This window comes from Rhinoraja longicauda, chromosome 14 (genome assembly GCF_053455715.1).
Source record: "Rhinoraja longicauda isolate Sanriku21f chromosome 14, sRhiLon1.1, whole genome shotgun sequence".
In the NCBI taxonomy this organism is placed as follows: Eukaryota; Metazoa; Chordata; class Chondrichthyes; order Rajiformes; family Arhynchobatidae; genus Rhinoraja; species Rhinoraja longicauda.
In genome coordinates, this window is record NC_135966.1 from 42,551,437 (window position 1) to 42,562,688 (window position 11,252).

General features: G+C 46.2%; 1 protein-coding gene across 1 annotated transcript; it reads left to right on the top strand.

Moving 5' to 3' along the window:
* Positions 1 to 5,714: 5,714 nt before the first annotated feature.
* LOC144599940 (heart- and neural crest derivatives-expressed protein 2-like) lies at positions 5,715 to 8,856 on the top strand. The gene is made up of 2 exons (XM_078411213.1): positions 5,715 to 6,353; positions 7,429 to 8,856. Exons 1-2 carry the CDS (start codon positions 5,877 to 5,879, stop codon positions 7,525 to 7,527), a joined length of 576 nt encoding a protein of 191 aa, XP_078267339.1. The 5' UTR covers positions 5,715 to 5,876; the 3' UTR covers positions 7,528 to 8,856.
* Positions 8,857 to 11,252: the final 2,396 nt, after the last annotated feature.

Consider the following 11,252-nt stretch of genomic DNA (forward strand, 5'->3'; position numbering starts at 1 on the left):
GCCAAGGGCGAAACAGTCCATTTCTACTCTACACTTGTATGTTCAGCTAGCACATTAATTTGGCCAATGTCTCAGGTCATTCATCTGTTTATTGATTCCAGGGGAATATTCTCTCTCTTCACCTGATAATAAACTGTCGGTTGACCAGAGGAATAGATTTTTAGATGTTACAGAAATCGCAGGATATGGGATGAGCACAAGAAATGGTGCTGAGGTCAAGGATTAGCCATGATTTCATTGACAAACACGAGTGCTGCCTGTGCTGCCACAAATGGAGCCTGTGCTGCCTCCATTTAGTTTTAGTTTTAGAGATACAGATGGGCTACAGTGCAGAAACAAGCCCTTCGGCCCACCGAGCCCACCAGCGATCCCCGCACACAAACACTATCCTACACACACTAGGAACAATTTATCATTTTACCAAATCAATTAACCTACAAACCTGCACGTCTTTGGAATGTGGGAGGAAACCGGAGTTCCTGGAGAAAACCCACATGGTCATGAAGAGAACATACAAACTCCATACAGACAGCACCTTAGTCAGGATCGAACCCGGGTCTCTGGCGCTGTGAGGCAGCAACTCTACTGCTGCACCACCGTGCTGCCAAATTTCTAATCACCAATTGTTAATCGTTTATTCCTTGAACATAAAGCATCGAACCGCATGTTTAATCTGCCCATTGATCTACATATTGATTAACATAGAACAGTCTTGCATTGGAACAGATGCTACGGGAAGTCCAGAATGTCTGTGCCTAACATGATGCCAAATTAAACTATTTAGGAACTATTTGGAGTCACTGTGATGGACGTTTGTGTTGGGGTTATGTGTCTTGTGTTCTTTTTTTTTTCTGTGACTGCTATGTAGTTTCGTTCGGTACTTCGGTACCGAACGACAAATAAAGCTCTGTTATACTGTTAACGTGCGATAGGAAATATGCACCTTCTGTTTTCATTTCTGTTTCCATCATCTGTCAAGTCCAGCTATTGGAATGTTTAACTGCCCTATATAGGGTAAGCCAATCAATCCGAAAAAAGGTCCTGACCTGAAACGTCACCTATCTACGAGTCGACGGAGCCCGCGGCTGGGGCCTGGGTCAATGGAGCCCGCGGCTGGGGCCTGTGTTGACATAGCCCACAGCCTGCCCCTGGGTCGATGGAGACGGCCTGGGTTCACAGAGCCAGCGGCTGGGGCCTGGGTCTGAGGGGTCCGGAGAGGACCCGGCAGCGATAGAGGAGATGTCGGTGAGGGGGTGGATGAGGGCGCTGACCGACGGACGAGGACAGACACGGTGGAGTTCCGCTGGGGGAAGGAACAAAGGAGGACCCAGCTTGTGGGGACCGCCATGACGGAGGGGGAAGAACAATGGAGGACCCGGCGTTGGGGGACCGCCATGAAACATAGAAAATAGGTGCAGGGAGCGGCCATTCGGCCCTTCAAGCCAGCACCGCCATTCATCGTGATCATGGCTGATCATCCACAATCAGTAACCCGTGTCTGCCTTCTCCCCATATCCCTTGATTCCGCTAGCCCCTAGAGCTCTATCTAACTCTCTTTTAAATTCATCCAGTGAATTGGCCTCCACTGCCTTCTATGGCAGAGAATTCCACAAATTCACAACTCTCTGGGTGAAAAAGTTGCAGATAGAGGAAGTTAGTTTAAATTGGCATTATTTTTGGCAGGGACATTGTGGGGCGAAGGACCTGTTCCTGTGCTGTCCTGTTCTATGTAAAATGGTCATCCCACTATTTGAAACTAACCTGTCTCATTCATCTCACGCTCCTGGTGAAACATTTTTTAATAAACTTGGAGATGAGAAGATACTTTCACTGCTCAATCCCAAAGTTAGATTCATTCCACTTTTACAAAATTGCCCCTCTCCACTTCCATCTATGTCCCAGCTGAAATCCCAGACCACATCTTCATGACTCATAGAAACATAGAAAATAGGTGCAGGAAGGTCATGGCTGATCGTCCACAATCAATAACCCGTGCCTTCCTTCTCCCCATATCCCTTGATTCCGCTAGCCCCCAGAGCTCTATCTAACTCTCTCTTAAATCCATCCAGTGATTTGGCTTCCACTGCCCTCTGTGGCAGAGAATTCCACAAATTCACAACTCTCTGGGTGAAAAGGATCCTTCTCAGCTCAGGAGGGGGAGGGGGGGGGAGAATAGAGGGGGACCTGGCATGGATACTTTGTAACTTTGTCAGCACTCTTTATGTGGCGCATATTTGCATACCTTGGGTATGCAAGCAAAGAATTTCATTGTGACTTCTCATGTTTGACAATAAAGTATTCATTCATTCATTTATTCATTCATTCATTCTATTTCCTTCTCAGATGCTGCCTGACCCGCTGAGTTACTCCAGCACTGTGCGTTTTGCTCAAGTCTACCTATTTATTGGCTGTGAATCATTTTTCCCCTCTCAACAATAGTTATGAAATGTACTTGTTATTTTTGAAATCATGGTTTAACTTTATCCAGCATCTGCTCACACATTTGGCACAGATATTGTACATTGTCTTCAGGGTTTGGAGCCAGACCAGGGATCTTTGTCTTTTTTTGTGGGGGGAGGGGGGTCATCTCCTGGCTGCTGTAACCCCCCTCCCCACAACATTTGTGCTCTGCTGTCCAGTGCCTGCCGTGCTCTTAGAGTAAAGGGGCAGATCTAAAGTATTTATTGAAGGACGGGGATTCGGAGACATCAGAATCCTTCTTTCAAACAGACCTGTGTGCAGATACAATCTCTGCTGCAAGCTGCGCTCTGTAAATCAGCTGAATCACAGGGCATGTTTAACACAAATGTCACAATGAGATTAAACACAGAGAAATACTTGGCTGCAGGCATTTCAGGAATATTTTTAGTGCGTGTATAAAAAAGGGTGTTCATTATTACAAATTTTTATTTACTAATGAATATCAAAGAAAAGTTACGTCGATGTTAGTACATTAATGAAATTTGATAATATCAACATAGGTTTTCTCTAAATTAGCAGCTACTTGACAAGGCTCACGATTTGTAAGGAGGGTGGCCGGGCCACACCCAGGGCTTGTGATCGGTAAGTCAGAGATTCTAGCTGGAATCACCAGTGGATGGAAAATGGATAGAGTAGGGTAGACAGTGAGAATCTTTTTCCCAGGATGGAAAAGTGAAATACTAGAGGGCATAGGTTGAAGGAAAATTTAAAGGAGATGCGGGGGGCAAGTTTTTTTTTGCACAGAAAGCCTGGAATGCGCTGCTGGGGGTGGTGGTGCAGGCAGATACGAATGTGGGATTTAAAAGACTTTTGGGTAGGAAAATAGATATGCAGGGAATGGAGGGATATGGGTTAAAATGCAGGCAGATAAGGGATGGTCTTGGCATCATGTTGGGCATTGACATTGTGGGCCGAAGGGCCTTTTCTTCTGCTGTACTGCTCTACATTCCATGAAATGGAGTACAATAATTTTGGGTCAGGAACTCCTTCAGCTTTATAGGACTTTGGTTAGGCTGCATTTGGAGTATTTCATGCACTTCTGGTCACCCCATTATGGACAAGCTCTACCAGAATTCTGCTTGGATTGGAGCTATAAGGATAGTTTAGGCAAACTTGGATTGTTTTCACTGGAGCCTCGCGGACTGAGGGGAGACCTGATCGAAGCATATAAAATTATAAGAGGCACAGATAGGGTAGACACTCAGAACCCTTTTTCTCATGTTGGAAATATCAAAGAATAGAGGATATATCTTTAAGGTCAGAGGGGCAAAGATTAAAGGAGATCTACGGGGCAAGTTTTTCAACATGAAGAGTGGTTGGAGCCTGGAACACACTGACAGGTGTGGTGACAGAAGTAGATATGATGATGGTTTTAAAGAGGCTTTTAATGTCTCTGTTCTACGTAGCACCTGCCTAAATCTATTCACACTGTGAGTTCCAGATTTCAAACACCTTTCCTTGGGTTCCCACTGAGCTTTCTCCTCAACTTTAACCCATGGCCTCTGGCTTGAGGTGTCCCTATAGTGTGGAACGATTCTCACTAACTATCTACCCACACCCTCATCATTTTTATATTCCTCTCTCAGGTGTTCTTAATAAACAATCTATCAACCTCTATTTTTAATGAACTCAATGGCTGAGCCTCTACCGACCTCCGGGTAGTTCCTCCTCATCACAGTTCTGAACATCTGAGGCTGCACCCTTCCATTCCGAGACTCCTCAGCCACGCGTGACATCACCCTGCCTGCAGCCTGCTGAGCTCTGAAAGAAGTTGGTAAACATTAGGGCTCTGGGGAACAGAGGCCTTCAAGCAGTCTTCAAGCAGACTTCAAGCAGTCATTGCAAAGGATATGCAACAAAATACTAAACAAGACTACTTTCATTTACATGACATTGCTGTGTCCCAAACATTATGGTGCCCTGAACTGGGGGGACTATGTATAAACACTGCTGTAATTTCTACATGGTGAAACCAAAATGTATATAAATGGCCTTTATTAAAATCTGACAATGTGCACTTTAACCACATGTGAGTTTTTCTATTACAAATCTCAAATTGTGGAGTGAAGAGGCAAATAAATAAATGATGGGTCTTTGTCCCGAACATTATGGTGGGCACTGTGGATGTCAAACAGCAATGGGCCCAATGCTCATCCCAGGTTTTTCTTCCAGCTCTTCTGAAATAGAGTCATGACATTAGCCACTCTCCAGTCTTTTGGTATCTCACCTGTGTTTAATGATGATTCCATTTCTCTTGTAGCTTCCCACAATGACCTTGGATATATCTGACCAGGCCAATGAGGTTTATCTACCTTTATATGTCTCAGGACATGCAGACATTTTTACTGTAATGTGAACTTTCCTCAAGACATCTCCATTAACTGTCCCAAGTTCCCTACTCGTCCTGCCTTTGTTAGTGGTGCAACCCCAAGGAGAACTATTGATGGAGGCCCTTGCCCATCTTCTGCAGCTCCACACATAGAAATGTCCATCCACACCACTTACTGTAAATGTCCTAGCCCACTTTGACTTCCCATTGAACTTGTGATATGGGGTTCGTACAGAAAAGTGGAGCCGATGATCTTTTTAAAGAGTGGAGTGGTTGGAAGGGTTTCCATTTCCATTTCTACATTTTTTTTCTCGTCTTTTTTCAAAGGGTTGTTAACTTGTGGAATGTTGGTTCAGACGCCTGTCGTTCACATTATTTCTGCGAACAGCGGAGTTTAAGAGCCTGGGCGATCGGGCAGGGGAACGGAGTAATGTGTAATACAGTAATATTAGTGTGTGTGTGTGTGTGTGAATATCGGTGTGGTTCTGAGGGAAGGGCCAGGACCGTTACCTGTTCCTCGTTCTGCAGACGTCCTGTGACCTGCCGAGTATTTATGGAGTTTTCTATTTTTTATTGATGATTTCCGGCGACTATAAAATCTAAAAATAAAAAAAATCTATAATCCTTTTTGGGTTTTTCTTTTGGTAATTATTATCTTTGTAAATATTTAAAGTACTCATAGTGGAAGGTTATCAATAAAACATAAAATAGCAGTGTCTGTGGGTTTATGTGTAATGTTACTAGATCCTCTGTGCGCTGTTCAGGCTGGCTGTTATCGTCAGTTTTTTGATGCTTGTCCAATTACTTAAAGTGCATGATTTGGTCTCCTCCCCTTCGCCGCTCCATGCCGGCTGCGGTCCTACACCTCACTATTTAAGCTGCACTCCACCGGGTGGAGGAGGTGAGTTCTTGTCTAGGTGAGAGTGTTTCGGACGGTCGCCGCTCCAGCACTGGATGGGAAGGTGAGCGAGTCCAGGGCAAGTTTGGACAGGATGGAGATGCATCGGGTGGAGAGCGGGTGATCGGCTGACTGTGGACATTGGCCGGCCGGGGACTGGATGGAGATATGAGTGTGATGGGCGGCTTCCATCACCGCCCTGTCGGGCACCCGGCCTTTCCCTTTGCCCCAAGCCATCGCTGCCACCAGGAACACCCGTTTGTCCAGAGCTGGTTCCTGAACCAAGGGCCGCTCTCTCCCACTGACTCGAGCCAGCCTTCCTTCAGCCCCGGGCCCGGCGTCAACGGGGCTCTACCCGACCCGGGGCGGCCGGCAGCCGGGGCCCGCAGAGGGCCGCCTGTCCCGAGGAAGGAGCGGCGCCGCACAGAGAGCATCAACAGCGCCTTCTCCGAGCTACGGGAATGTATTCCCAACGTCCCGGCCGACACCAAACTGTCCAAGATCAAAACGCTGCGGCTGGCCACCAGTTACATCGCCTATCTGATGGAGACCCTGGCGAAGGACAGTCAGGGCGGCGAGACAGAGGCGTTCCGCGCCGACCTGAAGAAAATGGAGAGCAGGGAAGGCAAGCGCAAGCGAGAGACGGTAAGGACTGGACCCGCCGCCGACACACACGGTGGTTATTTAGGTGATGGTTGTACTGAACTTTAATGTCTCACATAGTTACGTTTAGCGACAGGAACTGGACCAATAGCCGTGTTTATGTAAAGGTAATAACGGGCATTCCCGGGTAGAAGGAGGTCGTGGCGATAATGCGGAGTATTGTTGATCGATCCTCACACTTTTACGCCAGGTATTACCAGGGTGAGCCCGCGTTGCTGCCAAAGCCACACTTCCCGTTGAAAGCGGCGCGGCGCAGTACAGATGGACTAATAACCAACGCCATCGAAGGAAACCGGGATGAAACATTGTATAGAGTTCCCAGAATTTTACATGAGAAAACTCCAACTTTTCGTAGTTCGTTAACGATCAAGGAAGAACGACCGCCGGCCAAAGGTCGCTTCATCCTTTAAATTCTCAGTCGGGTTGGAAGTGATAGATAGCATCACAAAAAAAATCACGGCCAGTCTGAATAAATCGCGCCTCGCCAATCCGAGGGACTTTGGGAAAGCAATAGGGTGTAGTTTTGTGAATCCAACGCGGTTTAGCTCGTGTTTATAGGTAATTGGAAGAGTGCAGTCGCTGCAGAAACTGACCACCAATAATCACTGTGTTAATGTTACAAAAACAAATCAATTCCAGATCGCGTCTCAATGCGAATTAAGAGACGAGGAATTAGCAGCAAGAGTTGATTTTTAAGTAGAGTTCATAATTATTGGACTAATCTTCATTTATCCCTTGTCTGTTTGGTCCTGTCGCTAAACTGATGTATTGTTGACATTGACACCCTGTCACTTCCCGACGAAGCCACGGTCGCCTCCGAAATGTTCCCCGGGTTCCTGACAAGGGAATCCAGAACGGATAGCACAGGGTAGGCCATTCGGTCTAGTTGAGCCCCGCTGTCCAAGAGCCCACACGACCAGACCGACGCGACTGTGTGTTCCCTTCTACTGATTCAATGCTTGGTTCTCTTGACCAAACGACAGAGCAGCCGGTACACAGAGTGCAGGGACGCGGGTTTTCGCCCATACCGATAACATCCTTGTGTTCTTTCAAACAGGGTGAACCGGCGAACGTGGCCAGAAGCGGCGGCGACAAGAGGATGAAGGGAAGGACCGGGTGGCCGCAGCAAGTCTGGGCTCTGGAACTCAGCCAGTGAAGCGGCGGCGGCGGTGGAGTCGCGCGTTTGGCTTCAGCGCCCGGGGATCAGGCGGACTGAGCAGCGGGCGGTGCAGATACTGTGCAAGTGCAATGATAAATCTGTTGACATGACTATGAGAAGGGAAACGAAACGGGACTGTGAAACCCGCTCATTACTCGGTAAAGGAGGTCGGAGTGACTTGGGTGACCTTCCAGAAAGGCCTCTCCCGACCAGGAACCATGTCCAGTGAAGGATTGGACTCAAATGTAGAAACCGGGCCAGCCACACCGAGATTTCATTCGGCTTGGGAACTTTGAGTGAGGCGGGGATTAGTATTGTGACTTTCTGTCACGTCCCACTTCATCAATGTGCTATTGACAACTGTAGTTTAATAAATTGTCTATTTACAGTTCTATGCAACGACATGGTAAAAACAAAGAGCCCAGCCCGAGCTGCTGCCTTTTAAAGGTTGTCCATTGTGGATTGGCTCGGAGCCACCAGAGTACATGTTACCCTCAGGGCCACTTTCACCAGAGTGCTGCCGTCCAGATACCCACTGACGTGTTTCAGTCGCGGGCACCTGTGGTTTTAACGGCCTTTTTTTCCGCCGGAGAAGCGATGCTGGTGCAAATCAAACGTGTTTCACCAGTCCTACTCTACCCAGTCCCCTCCGCCCGCGGTCTGTGCGTTAGAATTGCCAGACCCGGCTCATAAACACGGGAATGTACTTTGGAGACGGTCTGCCTCCAGAATGAGCTCAATAAACAGACTGCTCGCTCTAATTGTCTAAATGGAGAAGAGGTTCATTCGGGTTCGCCCACAAACCGACTCCCTGGCCGTCGGGACCAGGAGACATCGATCCCAGTGTTTAGAAGAGCCCTCTGTTTTACTACCAACCATATAAAGAGTCGCAATTGAATATAATCAGTCCCTGAATAATGGTCTCGACAGAAACGCCACCTATTCCTCCGATCCAGAGATGCTGCCTGTCCCGCTGAGTTACTCCAACTTTTTTGTGTCTGTATTCGATGTAAACCATCATCTGCAGTCCCTTCGTACACATAACCAGTACATCCCAGTAGCCGCACCTTCGCCTGTGTCGGTCTCCTTAGAGTCCCAGTAAATTAATACTCAAACTGAGTCATTCTGAACCCCCCCCCCCCCTGAATTTCAGGCGTCAATTCCTCCCGACGGAGGTTTGATATGGGCGATTCTAATAAATCTGTCAATATTTGTGAAGTCGGTAAGCAAGCGCAGGGAAACGGCGCCGCCACTCGCAACGTTAAAGCTGCAGTCGGTACATCCAGTGTCGACGTCGGAAAGATGCTCGAACTCAAAACACTTTTTAACTCGTATTCTTTATGCCTCGTCAAAAGGCACTAAACGAACCGGATGTAATGGTAAATTATAATAAATCTTCGGAAATATAAGGCGTCACTGTCTTTAAACCATGACGCGGGGCGAGATTTGAAACATTTGCCTTGTCTTTGGGAGTTGTGGTGTGGGCAGGGATCCATGCATTAGTAGGGTCAGGGCCTGGGGTCCGTGTATGTGTGACACGACGTGACAATGTGGGAGGTGTGGTGTGGACAGGGAGCGGATCATCCATGAGGGCCAGGGTTATTTTCTCACCCTGTCTCGGTGCATGTGACAATAATAAACTGAGACCAATAATGCCAGCAAGCAATTCACCAGCAGCGCCTTACGGTCCATAACTCAGCTCGATACTCAGAAGCGGTACGACCATTAATGTTGCTGATGTTTTTATTACAGAAGGGAAACATTAACCTCACGGAGTTTAGATTTAAATTGTCTTTCTCGCAATAAGTCTCTTCTGGGAGTGTCAACGTCACACATTTAAATATTTCATATGATACAGCTAGAATTCTAATGATATAATTTACAATATTTACAAGACTTTCTACTGAGTGGAAATGATGACGGCCTTTCCCAATTTGAACAAGATAATGCCAGTTCCAACAGTGATCACCACTGGAGGCCGTTTCCCATCCTGGAGACCCCTCCAAAGATGTTCCACCTATTCCTTACAAATCTCAGAAGTGTCAGATGGTCCAATATTATTTACAAGAGACTTCTAAATTTCTAACATTTTCTGTGTCTGGAATTATTTCTTCATATAAGGCCTGCCTTTTTATTTTAGATGTTTGGAAAAAAAAAATCAGTTGCAGGAATTATAAAATGAGAACAGAAAATGCAGTAAGTGCTCAGTAGGTCAGATCGCAGATGTGGGAAGATACAGAGTTAACTTTTCAGCCATGACACCAGTCTCCAGAATGGGAAAGGAGACAGAAGAAGCACATGAAGCTTCAAGGGGGGGGGGGGGGGGGGAGCTGTGTCTCTGATACGGTGAAGCCAGGGTGACCGTGGGGATAGGATGTGTGAGATGCAAACTGCAGAGTAGGGAAGTCTGGTCTTCAGGTCAGATCTTCATGTCCTCCATCTCCAGAGAGACAATGCGGAGAGGAAAAAAACACAAACACACTGATGGGGCAATTGACACAGACTGAGAAACCAAGTTTTCTGAAGTAATGGAATGCTCTGCAATGCTGGAGGCTGCAAAGTGCGTGTTTGTGTCGGGCCCACTGTAACTGTGCAGGGGACTGAGCTCCACTCACACTCAGACCCACTGCTCTGTGCTTCATTGGCCAATGTGAATTGCACGTAGTTTACAGATGAGCACTAAAATCTGGGGCAATGAAGGGAAATGTGAAGAATTGTATTAAATCAAGATTAATGTAAACTGTGCACAATGGGCCAAAATACCTGGTCCATGACTGCTATTAATATATGTTTAGCTCACTATTTTGAATGAGTAACCCATGTCTTAACATGTACATAAAAATATTCACGTTTTCTTTGAAAAATTAATATTATATTTCCTAGTGGCCACCACCTATTGGATTTTAGCATGGAGGAGTTGGGCTGAAGGGTGTTTTTCCATACTGTATGATGTTCTGATTGTTAATCTCAAAAGATGCAACTGCGCTGGAGGGAATTCACTAAGAAAATGACAGGGTTAATGTAGAAGAATTGAGTAGACTAGGGCCCTGCTTAGGGTAGAGAAGAACGTAAAGTGATTTCATTGATATGTATAACGTTCTTAGAGGGCTGAGTGGAATAAACAATGGAAATAATGATTTCCCCTGGCTGAGGATCCTTTAACAAGAAGTCACAGTCTCAACGTGTAGGACTAAAGTAAAGAAACACTTCTTCATTGCTGTTGAATTTTTGGAATTCTCTAACTAAAAAGCTGACTAAAATCAATAATTAATGAAATTAAAGGCATGTGGTGATAGAACAGGAAACTAGCGTTGAGATAGAAGATCAACCACGATTTTGTTGAGTTGGATTAGAGTTGGATTAAGGGATGAAATGGCTTCCTCTTCATGGTCAAATATCTGAGCACTTCCTTCAGCGTCACCTTTCATGAAAAGATGACTGTTTCTTGAACTCGCCCTCATAAGTAAACTTTCATTTGAACAGTGAATCTAATGGGATTATGGGGACAGCATTTATGTTCACCAGGAGAGGCAGGGACTGTCTAAGAGGAGTTAGAGATTGCTAAGTGCTAGAGAGAGCACTCTGACTAAGAGAATGCAGTGGAGATCATGGCTCAGCAATATAATTTTGAGGAAGGAACTAAGAAAGTTGCTGAAGGCAGAGTGGCAGACATGGTTTATGTTGACTTTAGTAAGAGTTTTGACAAGGTCCAACATGGTAGT